This window comes from Nilaparvata lugens, chromosome 5, assembly GCF_014356525.2.
Source record: "Nilaparvata lugens isolate BPH chromosome 5, ASM1435652v1, whole genome shotgun sequence".
Lineage (NCBI taxonomy): Eukaryota > Metazoa > Arthropoda > Insecta > Hemiptera > Delphacidae > Nilaparvata > Nilaparvata lugens.
Window position 1 is genome coordinate 8,072,357 of NC_052508.1, and position 22,748 is coordinate 8,095,104.

General features: G+C 37.3%; 1 protein-coding gene across 1 annotated transcript in view; it reads left to right on the forward strand.

Moving 5' to 3' along the window:
• LOC111047279 (exportin-1-like) overlaps positions 1-22,748 on the forward strand; it is a 54,059-nt gene that overhangs the window by 27,430 nt on the left and 3,881 nt on the right. The window contains exons 12-20 of the mRNA XM_039429845.1: positions 2,119-2,282; positions 6,889-7,023; positions 7,806-7,910; positions 9,574-9,759; positions 11,398-11,541; positions 14,289-14,519; positions 15,602-15,728; positions 17,361-17,617; positions 19,651-19,813. Of these exons, the coding sequence (XP_039285779.1) occupies positions 2,119-2,282; positions 6,889-7,023; positions 7,806-7,910; positions 9,574-9,759; positions 11,398-11,541; positions 14,289-14,519; positions 15,602-15,728; positions 17,361-17,617; positions 19,651-19,800 (1,499 nt within the window). The 3' untranslated portion in view covers positions 19,801-19,813. The remainder of the gene's footprint in view (positions 1-2,118; positions 2,283-6,888; positions 7,024-7,805; positions 7,911-9,573; positions 9,760-11,397; positions 11,542-14,288; positions 14,520-15,601; positions 15,729-17,360; positions 17,618-19,650; positions 19,814-22,748) is intronic.

Consider the following 22,748-nt stretch of genomic DNA (forward strand, 5'->3'; position numbering starts at 1 on the left):
ATTTATTTCAAATTCATACCCTGTATAGTTATTTATCAGCTCTATCAACTGGAATGAGTCTATCTCCAGGGAAACTAATGGAGTCCACCCCATCCTTGAGAAATGGGCTTTGTAAACTGAGTCTTTTGTCCTTCTCGTGCATGAGGTAGGTAGGTAGAGCAGTTTATAAAAAGAACACATAGTCGAGATATTTCATCTGTAGAACAGCTATTTTGACGACTTTTAAAAAAATAATCGAATTTAACAATTTACACAAAGGAAAAAGTACTCTGAAAACAATTATATATATATACATATACAGTAGTCTGATCATAGTTTCAAATATGTTGCCGCCAATCGTCATTATGTTATTCCCCTTAATTAGTCTCGTTTAAGAATGAGGCTCACAGTTCAATGAGCAAGGAAAGTTGTGTGAGTGTTGTACCACACCAGATTTTTTCATCAGACACAGAAAAGCGGTAGGGGTGATTTTCAGAGAGCTGAACAGCCTATCATCCCCTTCAAACGCCCTGTAATCGGTGCGGCCAGATCGCCAATTGCTGTCAAGTTAGGCTCAACTCACACTTATGCGACTCAGGTCGTGAAGAGACTCGACTCTAGTCGAGAGCATGTGTTTCCAAATGGTGACACTCAGACCAGTCGATTCTAGTCTCCGCGACGTCACCATTTGAAAACACATGCAGAGTCGAGTCTCTTCTCGACCTGAGTCGCGTAAGTGTGAGTTGAGCCTGAGATCCAGACACATGGCAGCCTCACTTGAGGAGTCTACCGCCAAGTAAATAAATTCATTCATTCAAATGTTAGTTGCATTGCGTTACTCGTTTTTGCAAGCATAATGCAATAGTTTAGCATAAATCTAACGAAGAATGATTCATATGAAGCTTATGCAAGAAACGTTATGAGTGATGATTTTGTGCGTGAATGATGACGAGAAATTAAAGACGTCCGACTTCCGGAATCGACGTGATCCATGATAACCCGGCCTCACAATGCTGGCGCAACCAAGCGGCTTTCCTACTAAATCAAATGGATAATTTCGATCACCTACCATACAGGTGTTTTCAGACGAGTCGGCAGGGCAGGAAGAAGCTCTCCGATTGGCTGATTAGGTTGTCATTCGAAGATCAGCTGATGATCAGCCAATCGGAGAGCTTCCTGCCCTGCCGACTCGTCTGAAAAAAGCCTCATGTGGCTTGGCCCTTTGTACTTGCACTGTAGCTTTGTAGCCTATTTGTTGGTAAATAAAAATACGTTGGTCTATTTTCAATTTTGGTGTTTGGAATCAGTTGTTAATCAACGAATCGGTGAGCTTCCTGGCTTGTGGACTAGACTAGACTGTAAATGCCTTAAAACGCTTCGTGTGGCTTGGCCCGTATACTCTGATGATTGATGGACTAGCCTACTTTATAGCTCAATACATGTTTTATGATTTAATTTGTACTTTGACGATACACTGTTTGATTTATTTATTCATAGACAATAGATACAATTCAGGTGTAAACAACAGGCATTCACCCAAAACTGCTTTCAACCTCAATTTTAAATAAACAGTCCAGAGGTTATGTAGAGTTAATGATTTGATTTAAACACAATTTCAACTCCAAAATCTTGATGCAACTAACTTGCACGATAATGTGTAAATAAAGAATTTGATTTGATTGTCAAGTTTTGCCGGTATCTATAGTGACGTCTACGTTATAATGGCAGTGTTTGACTAGCAATGGTATTGCTATCCTTGTCTATCATTCAACAAAGCGGATTGGGCTATCTCTTTCTCGCTTTGCTTTGTTGTCAGATCGTCTTTCAACAATGTAGAATTGATAAGTAATCAACAAAATATTTAATCTTGATTATGTAAATTCATGATGAAATAATTGAAAAATATAATTTCTTGCTTAATAAAATATAATTGTTTATTTTAAACGAGAATGAACAGTAGTTAATATTACATCAATAAACATGTATCAGCTACCGTCTATACCGTCGAACGGCAACGTTTTTCTCCTATCTGTCTTCACTGCCATTATATCGTGGACCTCACTATAGTTTTCGTGGAAGTGTCTCAGATGTGCGAGCTTTCAGATTGTCTAGTGTTTGATTGTTTGTTTGTTTGTGCAGAGACACACGACGGTGTGCAGGACATGGCTTGTGACACATTCATAAAGATAGCGATCAAGTGCAAGCGTCACTTTGTGATGGTGCAGACGGGGGAGGTGGTGCCCTTCATCGACGAAATACTCGGCACCATCAACACCATCATATGCGATCTGCACTCGCAACAGGTACGTCCAGCCCAACCTGACCTCATCTCTCTTTCCTCTGCATCTTCATCACAAATAGACAACTTTCCCACCTTCCTGCATGGCTCCACATAGTACAGGGTGGGGCAGAGCCGATTAACTAGTTTGGAAGGATTATAAGTAATGAACCGTTCAACTTAGAAAATAAATCTTCAATGGGTTCAATTCAGTTTGAAATTTTAAAAAAGGTACAGTATGAAAGACTACCAGCGTCAGATAGCTCAACGAAAAACAACTATACTAGGACTATCGGCTTGAGTTAACAATGTAATTTGCAACATAAACGCCCTATGCCATGGGATATCTCCTTATGCTATCTTTTCTTCATGTTTCAGATTTTCGGTTATATAAACTATGGAATAGGACAGGGTGGGGCAGAGCCGCCCCAACTCGATTGACGAGTTTGGAAGGGTTATAAGTAATGAACCGTTTAAGTAATGAACGTCAACTTAGAAAAAAATTCTTCAATGGGTTCAATTCAGTTTGAAATGTAGTTTTTACTGTCAATTTTTGAAAATTATATCAGTTGAATGGCGGCCATCAGCAGCAATACACTGATGTAGAGTATTTTTAAAGTTTTAAAACGAATTTTGGCACACTGCGATTGGTAAGGCCTGGTCCTTTAGTTCTTCCAAGGTGCGTGGGAAAAATATCGCATATACTTAAATCGGGTGAGCGTGCCGGCCATCTCAAATCCACCCTTAGGGCCGTTTGCACAGTATAAATTGCTAAACTCGATTAAGTTAATCGAGTTTAAGTTAATCTGAAAGTTTAAACTTGAATCGGTTTTCTCAGTGCATTTACTAATCCAGTTTAGTTAAACTAGTTTAGCGTTAAGTTGGTAATAGAATGTCATCGTTTATAATATCATAAGGCTGATTTTTACAGGAAATTTGTTATTTGTTTACAAACCATCAGTAAATTGAGGTTATGTAGCTACTATTTCCTTGTTCAAAATCCACAGAGCTGTAAGCTGTATGGTAATAAAAGTGAAAAGCAATCAAGGGTACTTGAGTATTAAACGGAGGCCGTTTAACGACACGCTTTTTACGACACGAATGTACATTGCACTGCCAGAATGGATATTCCTTACCGAAATACAACTTCATTTCGTGGTCGTTAACACACAATTTCACTGAAGGCAAAAGATGCCATTCTTGAAAGAAACTTACACTATCCTCTTCATTTCGAGGTAAATCCCACAACAAAATCACGTCACTCATTATTGAAACACGTATAGCAGGAGGGGATTTTGCGAGTAGACACATGACCCATCTGATAACGCTCGACTCACAACAATACTAGAATAGTTCTACTACAACATCTATAACAATTTAACCTTCTATAAGTGCCGCGGCGCGTTTCGTAATAGTGGCCTCCGTTTAATACTCAAGTACCCAATCAAGAAATTATTCAAAAAATGGTATATTACTATTAGATACAAACTTATATTTAGTTGGCACCAGAAAATATATTTTAGAATGTAAGATAAAAAGTTATTTTCTTACGCTTAAATCTACTATGATCTTCCTCGTTTATTAGAAATCTCTTGAAAGCAAAATATTTCAGTTATGTGTTATTAAAAACATGTTTTCTGATCAAAGACCACTGATAAAATTGTCTTATTTTCTATCAAGTGGTTTATTTAATCAAATACTAAATTGACACTTGCTTTACTCAAGCAAAACCCTTGAAAAATTCTCTATCATCCCAGAAATTTAAATGATTCGTTTTTGCCCAATTTTTCTCAGTTCCAAAATTTCTTTGCAGTCATCTCTATGAATCGCATTAAAAACTTCTATCAATTCCTGTCAATTCTATCAATAATGATTCACTATAACCTAAATAATTATTATCGTCTACAGAAACATTAAAAACAACCGTCGAAAAATAATTTACTATCAGCTGTTTCCCCATGAAATCTTTACAGATGTCAAGTTAATCCAAATTATTTGGTTTAAACCACGGTAGATAGAAGAAGACGGTAGGTGTCACGCGCATGTTTGCGCTAAATTTCCGGTGTAGCTGACGTCATTTTTTATATCCAATCATCTGTTTTTAACAAATAAGTTTCATAGATTGTCAATAGGTGTTAAAAACCTCGGTTGGTGGCGATGACGCAATCTAGCTGGCTGGCCACTGCGCACACATCTCATGACCCCTACCGTTTCATCTAAATACCGTGGTTTAAACCTCCTGCTTTGGAGGTTTAAACTTTCCCAGAGTTTAAACTCAATACAGAGTTTAAACTGATGCTGTGCAAACGGAGTTTTAGTTTAAACTAAAAAAAATCCAGATTTGGTTTAAGCTTTAGCTTAAACTTACACTGTGCAAACGGCCCTTAGTGAGATAAGCCGCCCTGGGAATATTTGTCTCAACAAATTCATTGAAATGCGCCCTGTGTGGGCTGTAGCTTCATCCTGCTAAAACCATATTTCTTCCAAGTAATGTTCCTCAGCAAGTTCTTCCAATTTGGGGTGCAGAAACGCTCTTAAGTAACATTGTCATCACATTGTGGGAGGTGACATTGACGGTGTTGTTGCCATTCTCAAACAACTATCACCAGCATGATCAACCGATTCAAGCATATGCGATCTTTTTCTATGGGTTTACTCCAAAAGTAAAGTTTTCGAAAATCGCCCACACACCTTGGAAGAACTAAAGGAGCGAATCAGAGAAGAGATCCAGGCCTTACCAATCGCAATGTGCCAGAATGTGGTTTAAAACTTTGAAAATGCGCTGCATCAGTGTATTGCTGCTGATAGCCGCCATTCAACTGATATAATTTTCAAAAATTACCAATAAAAACTGCCTTTCAACTGAATTAAACCCATTTAATCTGTTTTTTTTTCTAATTTGGACGATTCATTACTTATAACCCTTCCAAACTTGTCAATCGAGTTGGGGCGGCTCTGCCCCACTCTGTACTCTGTACTGTTTTGTAGTTTATATAACTATGGAAAAGCTCTTGGTAAGCTGAAACATTAAGAAAAATCGGCTTGAAATTTGGAACATAACTACTTGGCATACATAACTACCATACGATGGGATGTCTTCTTATGTTATCTTTTCTCTATGGTCTTTAGTTATTTCTGGAGTATTCGTTTTCCAATACATTTTCAGATTAAATGTTGTTATAGTATCTTAGGTCATGATGACGGGAAGGGGCCTTTTGCAGGCGAGAATGGTGTTTCTAGTCGAGGCGTTGGCCGAGACTAGAATTTCATTTGAGCACTGCAAAAGACATTCACATCCAAGTAACGTACATTTTTCTTGTCATAATAATCTAAAGAAGAATAATTGAGAAATAGAAAACATTACCTACTTGTGCTGAAGTTACTACATGCATTCTATAAACATAACCTAGTTTACAAACTCCGAATCAGGAATTTTGTGGAAGTTGACAAAACTTCCTTCCACCTGGAGCGCTGAAGGTGGTTTTTTGTAGCAGTTTTGCTGTTCCTATTTAGGAACTAGGAAACATAATCGGCTGTAAAGAAAACATTTGGTTTCATTACAGTAGAGTATGCTGTAATGAGAATTATATGTTTATTTGTTCTGCAAACAGTTGTTTACCGGCTTGATTTCATGCATGGAAAACAGCTGAGATTGAATGACTATGACAAAATAGTTATTTGTGCAACTAGTTCGCAAATTGACAGTTTGCTGCACCGAAAGAAACGTTTACGCCCGAACCGTAGGCGAGGTTTTCTCGATTTTGCTGCACTGGTGCTCCATATAACCTACTAACTATTTTGCATTGCCATGTTGCAAATATGGAGTGCAGAAATATTTATTTGTATATCTAGAGTGAAAAGTACGACTTTTTCTCCCTGTGGGAAAAAGTTTGAAGCCCGAGGCGAAGCCGAGGGCAACAATTTTCCTGAGGGAGAAAAAGTTTTTTCGCTCGTGATGTACACAACATTTTTCCTAATCTACATTTTTTTATAGAAACTGCAAATTAAATCATTCTAATAACTTACGTATTGGTGACAATGTTTCCTAACAATATAACCTAAAATCTAAAACCTAAAACCCGGTTGTCTGATTGGCACTGCCGATTGCGCTATCTATCGGCCAAAGTTGTAACAATTATATCAGCTGGGCAGGCTACCAAAAATGGTTGACTCCAGATCAAGAATATAATATCATACAAACATATATTTCACGAGTTGATCAAATTTCTGGTTGTGGTATTGAATTCAGTTGACTCAATGACAGACACCTCTATTACGCTTTCTCATCTGAGCTTAACCTTCTAACCTATTACCATGTAAGTTTTTAAAATAGAGATGCTTCCCATGTTATTCAAATGGAGTCACTTTTCCTCCCTAGGGAGTTTTTCTGTTTTTTACTACCGAGAGCGAAAAAGTGACACTTTAGTATTATGTTTCAGGGAGTAAAGTAACTACTTTAGACAGTAGGTGGAGGAAAAAATTTTTCCCGCACTAGAGCGGAAAAGTGATTCTTTGCGTTCTGTAATCAGTGCAGCATTGGCCACTTTTCAAGGTAACTGAAGGAAAAATATATTGTGTTAGTTTTCTAATACACTTTTAGATGAAATGTTGATTGTGTTGGTCTGTTGTAGGTTCATACGTTCTACGAGGCGGTGGGTCACATGATCAGTGCTCAGGTAGATCAAGTGCAACAAGAAGTGCTCATAGAAAAGTACATGCGACTTCCAAATCAAATTTGGGATGAAATTATCAACCATGCAGCCAAAGTAAGTGAACAGAGATGCAACTTTTTTATAAAATTGCCTTCAATTAGTTGAAGTTTATTGTTATGCTTTATAATAAAACGTAAATTCTTATGGCTTTTTGTTAGTGGGGAGTCCCTTACGGGAAGGTTCCACCTGACCTGAATATATCATTTGAGACTTCGACTGTCCATACTTCACAAACAGTTCAACGTGTTTATCCGATAACACTGGAGTTACCTGGATAAAAACTTTTGTTAGTAACTGGGTTTGAATGCTGGACCTCTATTATCAGCTGTGCTAATAGTGAAGTTGTGTTTCTTTTCTGGCTCAAAATTTTGTAAAATTACTCAAAAATTTCCAATTTATAGAGATTTGAGTGAAATATCTTTGTTAATTTGTTTTAAAATTTTTAGTTTAGTCAGTTTTGAAGTGTAAATTGAACTTTATTAAGTGAAAAGTGAAATCTAACCTCCTTTTTTGAGACTTTTATTCGTAAAAATTTGGAAGAAGACAGTTTTGGGCTATGCCTGTTGTCTTCTCCCAATCATATTTTAAATATGATTTGTGATTGTGAATAAAATAAATAAATTCTATGCTTTATAAATACTAATAGTTTAATGACAATAATCTTGATAAAAGAAGGTCTTCAATTTTTACGCCACTGCAATTGCAATAGTTTTCTTTAAATTTTAGTTTTAGCAATGTGACAACAGAGGCAGTATATTGTGAATTTATAGAAAATTGTTATTTTTCTAAATATTGCTAATGTTGATTTGTAACCAGTGATTTTGCTTTGGTTTCAGAATGTAGATTATTTGAAAGATCCGGAAGGTGTAAAACAGCTGGCGGGTATTTTGAAAACGAACGTGAGAGCTTGTAAAGCGTTGGGGCATCCTTTTGTGGCTCAAGTAAGTTCACTCATTCAGATAACCTTAATTATTTATTTATACATTTCAGATGAAAACAACAAGCATCCTCCCAAAGCTGATTCAAACTTTAATTGTTAAGGTCGATTAGAATGAAGATTGTCAGTCATGTGTCATGTGTCTACTCATCTATCAAACACTAATGTGTTCTGCAATCACATTAGAGAACATTTGCGCAATATATTAGTCTTTGAAAAAAATAAGAATAAAATACTTATCAAAACAATATTATCTTTATGCATGGTAAAATTCATGAATGGAGCATGATAATATATACAAAAGACTATAAATGGAAATAAATTGGAAGTTGCATTGTTCAAATGCTAATTAATTAGTAATTATTATTAAACGAAATTCCAATCAAATGCTGTAAATCAACCCGTAGACTTCTGCTACTGCAAATATTGACAACCGGGTAAACAGCTATAGTGAGGTCCACGTTATAATGGCAGTGTAGGAAGATAGGAAAAAAGAGTTGCCAGATGTCAGCCTTGCCAACCAAACAGCTGATACTGGTATGTCTGATGAATTTAACTGTTCATTATTGTTGAAAATATTCAATCATATTTTATTTGTCAAGAAAAAATATTTTTTAAAGATGTAGTAATAAATTTTCATGATTGAGATAAAATATTTTGTCAATTAGTTGAATTTCTACATTGTTGATAAACGATGTGGCAACATCGCAATGCCTGAAAGAGATAGCGCCTTCTGCTTTGTTGAACGATAGACAAGGATAGCAACACCATTGCAAATCACACACTGCCATTATAACGTGGACCCTACTATAGATGGAAATTCGATGAGCGCTACTATACAAAAATTATTTGTCAGCCCGGGAATAACCTTATTTGTCATTCCCGACAAATAATTTTTGTATAGTAGTGCTCATCGAAATTCCATGTAGCTGTTTACCCTGTTGTCAATATTTGCAGTAGCAGAAGTCTTCGGGATGAATTACAGCATTTAATTGGAATTTCGTTTAATAATAATTATAAACAAAAGAAATTTCTCAATTCAAAGATTCTTCTGACATAATTGAGTGTAATTATTCCAATTTTAATTATAGAAAATAGTCCAAATTTGTTGTGTTTGATTTTAAAATATCACAAGGATACTAGTTATTTTCTATAATTAAACATTCAAGTAATAACCCCATTTAAATACTCAATTATTGCAATTTGATTCAGTTTTCAATTCATCTAAACTCTACTTTTCCTGTTTGTATATTTTTGGACTGAAACTTACCCCAACCTAACTAACCCAACCCTAACCAAGTGAAAGACAATGTCTTCTTTTGAATATATTTGTACTAAAATTTGTAAAGGACCAGTTGAAGGGTCAAGCCACATGAAGCGTTTTTGTAATTGTGTCGGATGAGTTGGCAGGACAGGAAGATCTCCGATTGGCTGATTATGAACACTTTTGGCGATTATCAGCTGATTCCCGAACGCCAACCTAATCAGCTGATAATCAGCCAATCGGAGAGCTTCCTGTTTTGCCGACCTGTAAGCCGCTATTGCAAAAACGCCTGAAAAAACGTTTCATGTAGTTTGGCTGTTAGGCTACGTCTGTTGTTCATTTTTCAATTATTATCCATGTGGTTTGTATAAGTTTATTGATTAAATGTGATTATTGATTTCAGCTGGGACGTATCTACCTGGACATGTTGAATGTGTACAAAGTCATGGGTTCAAACCTGATCTCGGCGATAGCACTGAACGGCGAGGTGGTCACCAAGCAGCCGCTCATCAAGAGCATGCGCGTCGTCAAGAAAGAAACACTCAAACTCATCTCCGACTGGATCAGTCTCTCCACTGACCATCAAATGGTAGGCGCACCAGTCAGTCATTCATCACAACATTATTAGTAAAAAAAAGTAAATTCGTATGGCTTTTGTTGGTGGGGAGTCCCTTGCTGGAAGGTCCCACCACCTGAATATATAATTAAAGCCGTCAATGGGCATTACGACTGTCATACTTCAACATTATTAATAATTATTCATAATGAAATCAGTAGGACCGACCATCAAATGTTTACAATATTCTCCAACACAAATAAGTTGAATTCGCATACAATAGTGGCAGTGAATAGTGAAAATACAATTCCCACGAGGTCAAACCAAGTATCTTTATGCCAGTGTGAAAGCGCCCGTAACAAACCATTGGTTTCATCTTCAATTGGAGTCTAACTTCATTTATAACGGATTACGAACCAAGTATCGTTATACCAGTGTGAAAGCGCCCGTAACATCTCTGGTTTGATTTTGAATTAGAGTTTTATCTGTGTGAGGAGTGGTTGGGTAAGATAGCATTGGTGTTGTAGGTTGATTTCATATATTTCAATTTAAGTTGCGTCTTTGTGTAAGCGTCCATAACAAAACATTGGTTTCATATTTAAATTCTAGTTGCGTCTGTGTGAAATCATCTGTAACAAACCATTGGTTTCATTTTGAATTAGAGTTTTATCTGTGTGAGGAGTGGTTGGGTAAAATAGCATTGGTGTTGTAGGTTGCTTTCATATATTTCAATTTAAGTTGGGCCTGTGTGAAAGCGTCCGTAATGTATCGTATATGGTAATAGCATTGTTTGTTTTCATATTTCAATTTTAGTTCAGTCTGTGTGAAACGTCCGTTACAAACCATTAGTTTCATATTTGAATTGGAGTTTCATCTGTGTGATTGGTTGGTTAAGATAGCATTGGTGTTGTAGGTTGCTTTCATATATTTCAATTTAACACGAGTCTGTATGAAGGCTACCATAATGTAGCATTGTTTTCATATTTAAATTTCATTAGTCTTTGTGAAGGCTCCCGTAACAAACCATTGGTTTCATTTGAATAAGGCTCAACTCACACTACCTCGACTCGAATCGTACGCCTCCAGTCTCTCGACCTTACGACTTTTCGTTCCTTGTCACTACTTGTCAGTTCCATGTCAGTTCCATGCTACTCTATTTTCTAACCATACTTTATTTAAAATATAAGATCTAATTTGTCACTAATTTGCATGTAACAAATTTTATAATAATTATTGTCTTATCTAAAATAATAAAACATAACTTTCATCAAAATGCATGGTACTTCGCAACTCAAGTCGAGGCTCGACCAACATGTCGAGTCGACGCTCGACTTAGTCTCAGAGTCGTGTGGTCGCGGAGACAGAATCGACTGGTCTGAGTGTCACCATTTGAAAACACATGCTGCGTCGAGAAGAGACCAGAGTCACAGTCTCTTCTCGACTTGAGTCGCGTAAGTGTGAGTTGAGCCTTAGAATTGTTTCTGTATGAACGGTTGGGTAAGATAGCATTTTATTCGAGTCTGTGTGAAAGCGTCCATAACAAACTATTGGTTTCATATTTCAATTTTAGTTGCGTCTGTGTGAAAGCGTCCATAACAAACCATTAGTTTCATATTTGAATTTGCGTTGTTTCTGTGTGAACGGTTGGGTAAGATAGCATTGGTGTTTTAGGTGCTGGAGAACTTCATTCCGCCGCTGCTGAACGCAGTGCTGATGGACTACAACCGGTGTTCTGTAGCATCCGCCCGCGAGCCCGAGGTCCTCTCCGCAATGGCAACTATTGTCAACAAGCTGGAAGATCATATCACCAGTCAGGTATGCTATACTTTACTTTACTTTACTATACTATACTATACTATACTATACTATACTATACTATACTATACTATACTATACTATAGTGAGGTCCACGTTATAATGGCAGTGAGGAAAGATAGGAGAAAAACGTTGCCAAGTCTCTCCATTTTGCCACTGAGTGTACACAGCTGTTTCTCAATCCCATTGAATTTTATCTAATAATAATTATCATTTCCTTAATAAAATAATCAATTTAATGTCAAATTAATCAAGAAAATATATTTTTTCATAATTTGATTCAAAAATTTGCTTCCATAACTGAGATCAGATTTTTATTTTTATACAAACCTGAAATGGCGGTTAATTTGATAAGCTGTGATCTGAATTTCAAAACAACAGAAATCAAGTTATTTCTTAGGTATTTTTTTTTATTTCAAAAATCTTAAAAAAAATTATAGAAAAATAGAAATCCTTTTTAAAATGAGTAATTTCATTGGAAATAATTCTGAAATAACCTTTCAATTATTAATTATACCGGTACGAGTAGGTCTAATCTAAACGTGTAGGCTAACCGAAGCGTGGATTGAGCCTAGGATGATTAGTTATCAACTTTTAAAATGTCATTTCAGGTATTTTGATTTGTGTTTCTTATACGTTAATGTCTATAATTATTTCATTGTTTCAAAAATACATTTTTAATCAATCATACGACTTGTGTACCAAAGTATTTTGATAGAATGAAGAAAAAAATGGCGGCTGAGAATTTGTTAGTCTACTTTTGTACAGTCACTGTCAAAATTAAAAATAAAATATTCTGGCCAACTGACAACATTGCATAGCTAGAGAGAGATAGCGCTATCTGTTCTGTTGTGTGATAGAAATGGACAGCAATTGTACAATTGTACACTGCCATTATAACGTGGACGTCACTATAATACTATACTAATCACCAACAAATGTGCTAGTATTCACATTTCAAGACAAAGGTTTTTGTAACAGTGGAGGTGGAATAGGGCCCGTCCACACAGAGAGTGATCTCTAATTAGAATTCAAATTCATTAGGAGGATGTAGATATAAACTTGAATTATTCGTTAGATTTATGCTAAAATCTTGCTTTTTGCTTGCAAAAACTAATAACTACGCAACTAACACTTGGTGGGAGACTCAAGCTAGGTGGTCATGTTTCTGGGTCTATAACTTGACAACAATTGACGATCTGGCCGCACCGATCACAGGGCATTTGGTGGGATGACAAGCTATTGTGAAAATCAACCTTCTACCGCGTGTCTATGTTTTATGATAGGTGATCACCCGTACAGACCACCCGCCAAAGTTATCCCAGTTTACATCACTTTGCTATCACCTGGTTCTCTCAGTGTTTAAGCAGTCAGGGTGTTATATAGTTGAATTTGAATTCATTACTCATTGCGTGTACAACAATAAAATTGTTTGGCAATCGTCACATATTACAAAACAAAAAAAAAATCTCAATAAAAAGTCATTCATGTCATAATAGTTATTTGTATATCTAGAGTGAAAAGTGCTGTTTTTTAAAGTTTACAATTTTCCTGAGGGAGAAAAAACATTTTTCACTCGTGATATACACAACATTTATCCTCCACCTACATTTTTATAAAAACTGCAAATAAAATAATTTTTTAAAACTTACGTGACCAAACAATGTGTTACAACATAATCTAAAAAGTAAACAGAAACAGCTCGCTTGTAATCACAGTTCTCCGCCGACAGCGCTATCTGTCGGCAAAAGTTGTAACAACAATGGCCGCCACAACTACAGCTATGATGAAGTTCCCGTTTCAAATTTGATTAGTTAATAATGAATATTCGTTGGCTGGTATTTTGAATAGCATGGAATATAAAAAAAATTTATACATTTTTTTAGTATAGTGATATGAAGTTTGTAATAATTTTAGCATACAAACATATATTTCATATGTTGATATAATCTGGTTGAGGTATTGAATTTAGTTGGCTCAATGACTGACTACTCTATATGCTTCCTCATCTGAGCTTAGACCTTCTTACCTATTACAATGTAAGTTTCTAGAATAGAGATGCTTCCCATGTCATTTAAATTGAGTCACTTTTCCTCCCTAGGAAGTTCTTCTGTTTTTTACTACCGAGAGCGAAAAAGTGACATTTTAGTATTATGTTTCAGGGAGTAAAGTAAGTACTTTAGACAGTAGGTGGAGGAAAAAACATTTATCAGCCAGCCAGTCCTTTAATTTTTTCTTGAACTGTACTCTATTGTCAATGTCCTTACGATGGTGCGGCAGGGAGTTGATCATTTTTTGGCTCTTATGAATTGGATTCTTCTTGTAGAACGATGTCCTATGTTGTTGTATTCGATAGGTGTTCCTTGAGCGCGTGTAATAATTATGTAGGTCAGCACCTCTTGTCCACGTCGATGCATGCTTGAGACCAAATGCTACAGACTCCAGAATATACAGGCAAGGTGGTGTGAGCGTCCCTGTTGCTCGGAATAGTTCTCTACATGGAGTTCCAGGTGGTTTTTTGAGCATTTCTCTAATTACTGTTCTTTGTGCTCTAAATAATCTGATACGATCCGGTGACGTGCCCCAGAACAGTAATCCGTAGGTAAGAGGAAGCTGAAAGTATCCATAGTATGCGAAGAAGACTATCTGCTGATGCATTGTTCTTGCTAGTGTAGAAGCTAGTTGAAAATTGATTATACAAGTGTCGTTATTCAACGATTGTATGAATTTGTTTTGTTTAATGCCAGGTGCCGAAAATCTTCGACGCGGTGTTCGAGTGCACCCTGGAGATGATCAACAAGAACTTTGAGGAGTTTCCGGAGCATCGCACCAACTTCTACCTGCTGCTGCAGGCCGTCAACAACCACTGCTTCCCGGCCTTCCTCAGCATTCCGCCAGCACAATTCAAGCTGGTGCTCGACTCCATCATATGGGCGTTCAAGCACACCATGCGCAATGTCGCTGATACCGGCCTTAATGTGAGTTACAATAGTAATTTACGTCACAAGTTAAGAATAATCGTTGTGGTTAAGTGATGGAGTGTCAAGACATTAACACTTTTGAGTGCTAAAACCATTGAGTGTTAAGCCATTAACACTTTTGAATGTGAGCATTCCACATTGAATAGCATCAATACCACAGAATACATACAGAATGGAAACTATCAATCAAACGCCTATCCAACCAATGCTTTTTACATGTCGCGAATACTAGACACGTCAAGTGACTGCGCCATCTTATTAGAAATTAAAATCCTGGTCTTCTGATTGGCTCGCGGCAGTGAACGAGACCGATTAATCCGGATCAGTAAAGTGATCCGAACCTCCCATCTACTATTACAGGCCTACTATTACAATGCTGAACATACTTACAAGATGGCGGATTTTTGTGACAGGATACTAGCCGAGTTTCCATTATTTATCATATTTTGTGTCAATGCTTCTCTTCAACCAATGCTTACAGTTGAAGAAGTGGATCTGATGATTGATTGGAGGCTCCAATGTGTGTGAGCCTTTTTGCTATATCACTGCATTTTTAATGTGGATTTTCATGAAACAGATCTTGGTCAGTTTTTTTTACAAATACTCTAGAGCTGTTTATACAAACCGGTAAAAATATTGTTTATTTTGCAGTAAGTTAGTACTATCGTGGAGAAAAGATAGCATAAGAAGATATTGCATGGTATAGGTCGTTTATGTTACAAATTTCACTGTCAACTCAAGCTGATTTCTGTCGACTACTGTTTTGTTGGGGTGAGAGTGTAAGAACGGCACAGTATGAGAGACTAGTTTTTCAAAATCGCCCATTCAGCTCAAACTTTGAGAAAACTCGAATTAAAGGAAAATTGATCAATGCAAACCCTACTTAACCGACAAGAAGCAAACAAAATCATTAGCAAATATATTCTTGTGATCGTGATTCACGACCTATAATTACTACAACTTTGTTGATTCTACAGTTTGTATAAGCATGTGCTATCAGTAATACAAGTATCCCAATATAATAAACTTATGTTTGTAAAATATAATATACTAATGTGTGTTTGTTTTTCAATTGATAGATTTTGTACCAACTGCTGTTGAACGTGAAGCAACACGAGCAGGCGGCCAGGAGTTTCTACTGCACCTACTTCACAGACATACTGCAGCATGTATTCTCTGTGCTCACTGACACCTCACACACTGCCGGTAAGCACTTACACCCTAAATCAATTTCAGACCATCCTCATCCTCATAATGATGAATGAGATAGTACTCTTTCTTGCCTCTCCTGTACAACTCTCAAGGGCCAGATCATATTAAGCGTTTTTTCAGGCACCAACCTAATCAGCTATTCGTAGAGCCGCAGAATACACAGAATGGAAAGTCGGCTAGTATCCTGACACCAAAATCCGCCATCTTGAAAGAAAGTTCAGCTTTGAAACAGTAGCGGTAATTTTAATTTCTAACAAGATGGCGCAGTCACGTGACGTGGTATTGGTGCATTCAAGTCTTGGCGTCATGTAATTTGTTGGATTGATACTTTCCATTCTGTATGTATTCTGTGGTAGAACTTCCTGTCTTGCCGAGTCTAAAAATGCAGTCTGAAAACGCTCAATTTGATCTGGCATTGATAGAGATGGATGGCTGGTTTACACTTGCTAGCAGACTACCCAGACTATTCTATGCCTTGTCACTGCCTCCTATAGGGGATACCGTAGCTGATACCAGTATATCTGATTGAATATTAACTGTCCATACTAATCGAAAATGATAAATTACATTTTATTTGCCAAGAAAAAATATTTTTTATGATTTAATAATAAGTTTTCATAAGAGAATAAGATTACCATTAAGAATACTATTTACGGTTAGAGATGAATTTATGAAATTTTGAGGAAACATTCTTCATGGTATTGTTGATGAAATGAAGATTTTTGAAAAAGTTATTCCCTTCTTGGAAAAAATGAGCATTTACTTATCAGGTCATTCCTGTGCCTTGTGCTATAATATTCTACAGTAAGATATACTTGAACCGACAGCATTCTCTAATAACATCAGTGATCTATGTCAGTTATCAGTTTATCTATCAATAATAAATTCAATGCTTTGAATTGATTATTAAAATTCCAACGGTACAACACCAATTTTACAATAAAAATAATAGTAGAAAAACAGATACAAACAAAAAAGTATAAAATATACAATATTTGAACAGTTTTTAGTGAATCTCTAATGGTCAATATTTTTTATCTCTATTAAACTTACACCTTGTTTTTTGAAAGCTCTCGGTTCGGCACTTTGTCAATGTTTTTTCGAATATTCTAGAGTTGGAACTAATTAATTTACATTAACCAACGCACAAATCAAATACATGATTGGAAATGGACCAACAGGCCTAGCACAAAACTGTTCCCTTTCCGAATTTTGATAGTAGTAAGCCAATGTCTAAAAGGTAGGTTATGTTGCTTCACTTTGAATCAAATTCTGAGTCCAGAAACATACAAACCAAAATTTAGAATTTAATCAGATTGAAAACCGAAAAGAATAAAAATATTGCACCAAACTGTAAAGTTTTCAAAACTTGAAAACATTGAATTATTTAGAAATTTAGAAACCAAAAAACAAAACTAAACTCACTCCAAAAATCAAATCTAATGTGTGTGTTATGTTAGGTTTGTACATGCACTACACAATTCAATCAAATAATTACTTATTTATCGATACAATGATAAAAATGATCTGTAATAATCGATATAATAATCTGAAAGAGGAGAACTAAACTTGGATTAATTCTGGCCTTGTTTAAAACTAACGTGTTGTTTGTGTTTGTTGCGACAGGCCTGAACATGCACTGCACCATCCTGGCGTACATGTTCCGACTGGTCGAGTGCAGTATGCTGGGAGTGCCCACAGGCCAGGGCACGCCCGCCGAGAATGTGCAGTTTGTGCAGGAGTTTGTCGCCAACCTACTAAAGAACGCCTTCCCCCACCTCACCGACAACCAGATCAAGATCACCGTGCAGGGCATGTTCAACCTCAACCAGGACATTCCCGCCTTCAAGGAGCATATGCGCGACTTCCTCGTACAGATCAGGGTAAGTCGCCTGTCGTAAATTGCTTCAAATCATTGTTAAACTGCTGTACTCTACTAGAAGTGTATCTCATTATGGGTTTGTTCACACTGAGAGTACTGGTTTATTGTTTATTGTTTTTGAAGGGACGGATTCAAGGATCCAAAGGTTCAAAGAACCTCACACGTTAACCGAAGCTATTGTGTTCCCAAGTAGTATGTTAGTTAGGCAAACCAATACATGTGTCCTTTACAAGAACCAGGAGTTTTTCCTCATACTAACATCCCATTCATCACCTGTTTGCTTGTCGCAATCCAGTGTGATATGCTTGGCAGTCTCTTCAGACTAATTAGTCCTCGTGACCTACATGAGTTCCACTCCTGGCCTTCTTTCTAGGTCCTTCCGCTGAGGAAGGGGTGGTCAAGTTGCCTGTAGGGCGCCCGGCCACCCTTGACTCTGCCTCTTGACCCACATTTGTGCCTGGAGTTTCACCCATCTCTGGTCTCTTGGGTTTACCTTTTTGGCGCTCCGAAACTCTGCAGGGTCAAAAGCCTCACCTCTCCCAAGAAGTTTTGCCTGAATGGCCGCCCTTCTTTGAGCAGTGGTGAGTTTTGGCCTCTCCACCCACAAACTCGTGACCCACGTGAGTTCCACTCCTGGCTTTTTTGTAGGTCCCGCTTCAAGGAGAGGTCTCCAAATTGCCTCTAGGGCACCTGGTCACCCTCGACTCAGCCTCTTGACCTACATTTGTGCCTGGAGTGTCACCCATCTCTGGTCTCTTGGGTTTTTCTTTTTGCCCCTCCGATACTACCCTGATGGGGCAGATCCCGTGGGTTTGAAGGCAAGGCAACTTCTGGAGTTACCTTGGGGTCCCTTTTAGTCGCCTCCTACGACAAGCAGGGATACTGTGGGTGAATTCTGGTTTTCAACACATTCTTGAGTACGATGTTCGACTCAAAGCTCCCCCAACCCACAGAGGGCACGAGAATACTGGTTAGTCGTGCCGCAACTCGATTCAAAACATTGAAAAACAATTTTGAAAGTTTGTAGTCTCTCTATGGGTGTGTTCCATAAGGTCGTTCAAACGAGTCAGAACAGTAGTTGTTACTAGTCTTAGACGATCGACTAGACGGCATAGTTTCAGGACTAGACATCTCTGTCTACATTTTCCGGAGTGCGAACTGGAACGGGAAAGACCAGGTGTTCAAATTTCATGAATAGTATATTTCGCACCTAGAGTAGAAAATGAGATTTTTCCGGCTCGAAATCGGTTTTCAAGTCCGAGGCCGTAGGCAGAGGACTAGAAAAGATTGAGAGCCGGAAAAACATTTTTGCCCGTGGTGCGAACGATATTTTCCGCCACACTACAGGTATTGCTGACAAAATAAATAAAGAATACAAAATAAAGAAAAGAATACTTGTTATCGTACCTATCTCTTGATTTTAGTGGTAGAAGATTTGCAGTCAGGATTTCAGATTCTTTTAAAATTTCACTTGGAATATCACGGGCGTCGTCATCTTCAAGCATTTTTTAAAATTTGGAATGCGCTAATCAACAATAAATAATCGAATAAAAATGGTTGCGAAGCGAATGCTGAATTAGTTTGATTCGAAATTCGAACTGAAATCATGGCGACTTTGATGAAGAAAGTGGACACTCGCCCGATCTAGCGGATGACTTATTAACTACGGACTTCCAAGCGGCTGGAAAGAGAACACTTTCTGGCCTAGACCGGAAAAGAAACCTGTTTCTTACGTCAGACGAGAGTCGTCTGCAAACAAGGTCTTTCAGATCTATGTAGGGACTGGAAAACAGCTGCTTTCTGTGCAGTGTGGCGAAAAATCTATTACCGCGTTTCGCCGTAAATGCGCAACATATAAACATTCAAACATTTAAACATTAAAACATTAAGAGAAATGCCAAACCGTCGACTTGAATCTTAGACCTCACTTTGCTCGGTCAATTACATGATAAAGTTGAATTGAAATCTATATTATGCATTGCCATTCACCGCAAATTATCAGACACGCTTGATTGTAATGTTGTGTGTTTGTAGGAGTACACGGGCGAGGACGATTCAGACTTGTTCTTGGAGGAGCGAGAGGAGGCACTGCGCAAGGCGCAGGAGGAGAAGCGTCGCATCCAGATGTCGGTGCCGGGCATCATCAACCCACACGAGCTGCCCGAAGAGGAGATGCAGGACTAACATCACACCACTGGTCAGTCAACCCCCCACCACTCTATTAGTCTACTACACCGTCTATGCTCACTCACATCACCACTCTATTTGTCTACTCCACCGTCTATGCTCACTCACACCAACACTCTATAGTGAGGTCCACGTTATAATGGCAGTGAAGGAAGATAGCAGAACAACGTTGCCAAATTGACTCCATTTTGTCACTGAGTGTACACAGCTGTTACTCAATTCATCCCATTAAATTTGATCCCACTAATTCCTTTGATAAAATAATAAACTGCATGTCAAATTAATCAAATTCATCAATAAAATATATTTTTTCATAATTTGATTCTAAACTTTGCTTTCATAACTGAGATCAGATTTACAAACCTGAAATGGCTTCTAATCTGAAAAGCTGTGATACACCAATCTGAACTTCAAAACAACAGCAATTAAGTTATTCGGTAGAATTTTTTTTTTTAATTTATTTCAAAAATAATAGAAAATTATAAATCCTATCTATAATAAGATAAATTTCAATGAAAATAATTCTGAAATAACCTTTCAATATTATTTATATCAGTACCAGTGTAGGCCTAACCTATTCCGGTAAACTGAAGCATGGACGAAGTCTAGGATGGTCTCAAAGTTATCAACTTTTAAAGTGTCATTTCAAGTATAATTCGTGTTTCTCATACGGTAATATCTAAAAATTATTTCATTTATTCAAAAATACATTTCAAATCAATTATACGACTCCTCTACTTGAGCATTTTGTTATAAATCAAAATAGAACCTGAGGCTGAGGATTGTTTGTCTACTTCTCTACCTGTACAATCACTGTCAAAAGTGAAATAAAATATTTCTGGTTAACTGACAACATTGCAAAGCTAGAGAGAAATAGCGCTATCTGTTTTGTTGCATGTTAGACAAGGATAACAACACTATTTTCAATCGTAAACTGCCATTATAACGTGGACCTCACTTTATATTTGTCTACTCGACCGTCTATGCTCACATCACCACTCTATTAAGTCTACTCGACTGTCTATGCTCACATCACCACTCTATTAAGTCTACTCGACTGTCTATGCTCACATCACCACTCTATTAAGTCTACTCGACTGTCTATGCTCACATCACCACTCTATTAAGTCTACTCGACCGTCTATGCTCACATCACCACTCTATTAAGTCTACTCGACCGTCTATGCTCACATCACCACTCTATTAAGTCTACTCGACCGTCTATGCTCACATCACCACTCTATTAAGTCTACTTGACCGTCTATGCTCACATCACACTCTATTAAGTCTACTCGACCGTCTATGCTCACATCACCACTCTATAAGTCTACGCGACCGTCTATGCTCACATCACCACTCTATTAAGTCTACTCGACCGTCTATGCTCACATCACCACTCTATTAAGTCTACTCGACCGTCTATGCTCACATCACCACTCTATTAAGTCTACTCGACCGTCTATGCTCACATCACCACTCTATTAAGTCTACTCGACCGTCTATGCTCACATCACCACTCTATTAAGTCTACTCGACGTCTATGCTCACATCACCACTCTATTAAGTCTACTCGACCGTCTATGCTCACATCACCACTCTATTAAGTCTACTCGACCGTCTATGCTCACATCACCACTCTATTAAGTCTACTCGACCGTCTATGCTCACATCATCACTCTATAAATCTATGCGACCGTCTATGCTCACACCACAGGTGCAGTCAATAATAACATTGAGAAAAGATAGCAAAAGATGATGTGAATAGCAAGAGATATAGTGAGGTCCACGTTATGATGGTAGTAGAGAAAGATAGAACAACGTTGCCGATTCTCTGTCTTGTCAATGCCTTGTATAGACGGTAGCTGATACAGATTTATTGATGTAATATTAACTGTTCATTCTCGTTTAAAATAATCAATTATATTTTTTAAGCAAGAAATTATATTTTTCAATTATTTCATAATGAATTTTCATATTCAAGATGAAATATTCTGTTAATTAATTACAAATCTACATTGTTGAAAGACGATCTGGCAACAGAGCAAAGCGAGAAAGAGATAGCGCTATCCGCTTTGTTGAATGATAGACAAGGATAGCAATACCATTGCTGATCAAACACTACCATGGCATCAGCTGCCATTTGCTGGGGCACCTATGAAAGTATGAAGTAACTGCTTAGATAAACTGTGATCAAGCATTTAAAACCATAGAGAAAAGATAGCATAAGAAGATATCCCATGGATTGTACAATTCATTCAAAGTTTAGAAGTTTTGTATCAAATTCCGTTGTTGTGTATCAATTCGAGATGATACTGAATCATATTGTTTTAATACTGTATCCATTTATAGTCATATTACAGAGAAAATATAGCAGAAGAAGATATCCCATGGTATAGGCCATTTATGTTATAAATTTCACTCTTAACTCAAGCCGAGAGTCCTACTATTGTGAGGTCCACGTTATAATGGCAGTATATAAAGATAGAAGAATAGCGATGCCAGTTCTCTGTATTAATTAATTATATTTCTACACTGTCAAAAACATAATTGGCATCGTTGTGGACCTAGAAAAGGATAGTACCACCGGCTTTGTCGAATGGTAGACAAGGATAGCAAAACCATTGCTGATCAAACACTACCATGGCATCAGCTGCCATTTGCTGGGGCACCTATGAAAGTATGAAGTAACTGCTTAGATAAACTGTGATCAAGCATTTAAAACCATAGAGAAAAGATAGCATAAGAAGATATCTCATGGATTGTACAATTCATTCAAAGTTTAGAAGTTTTGTATCAAATTCCGTTGTTGTGTATCAATTCGAGATGATTCTGAATCATATTGTTTTAATACTGTATCCATGTGTGGTGATACTGTATCATTTATAGTCATATTACAGAGAAAATATAGCAGAAGAAGATATCCCATGGTATAGGCCATTTATGTT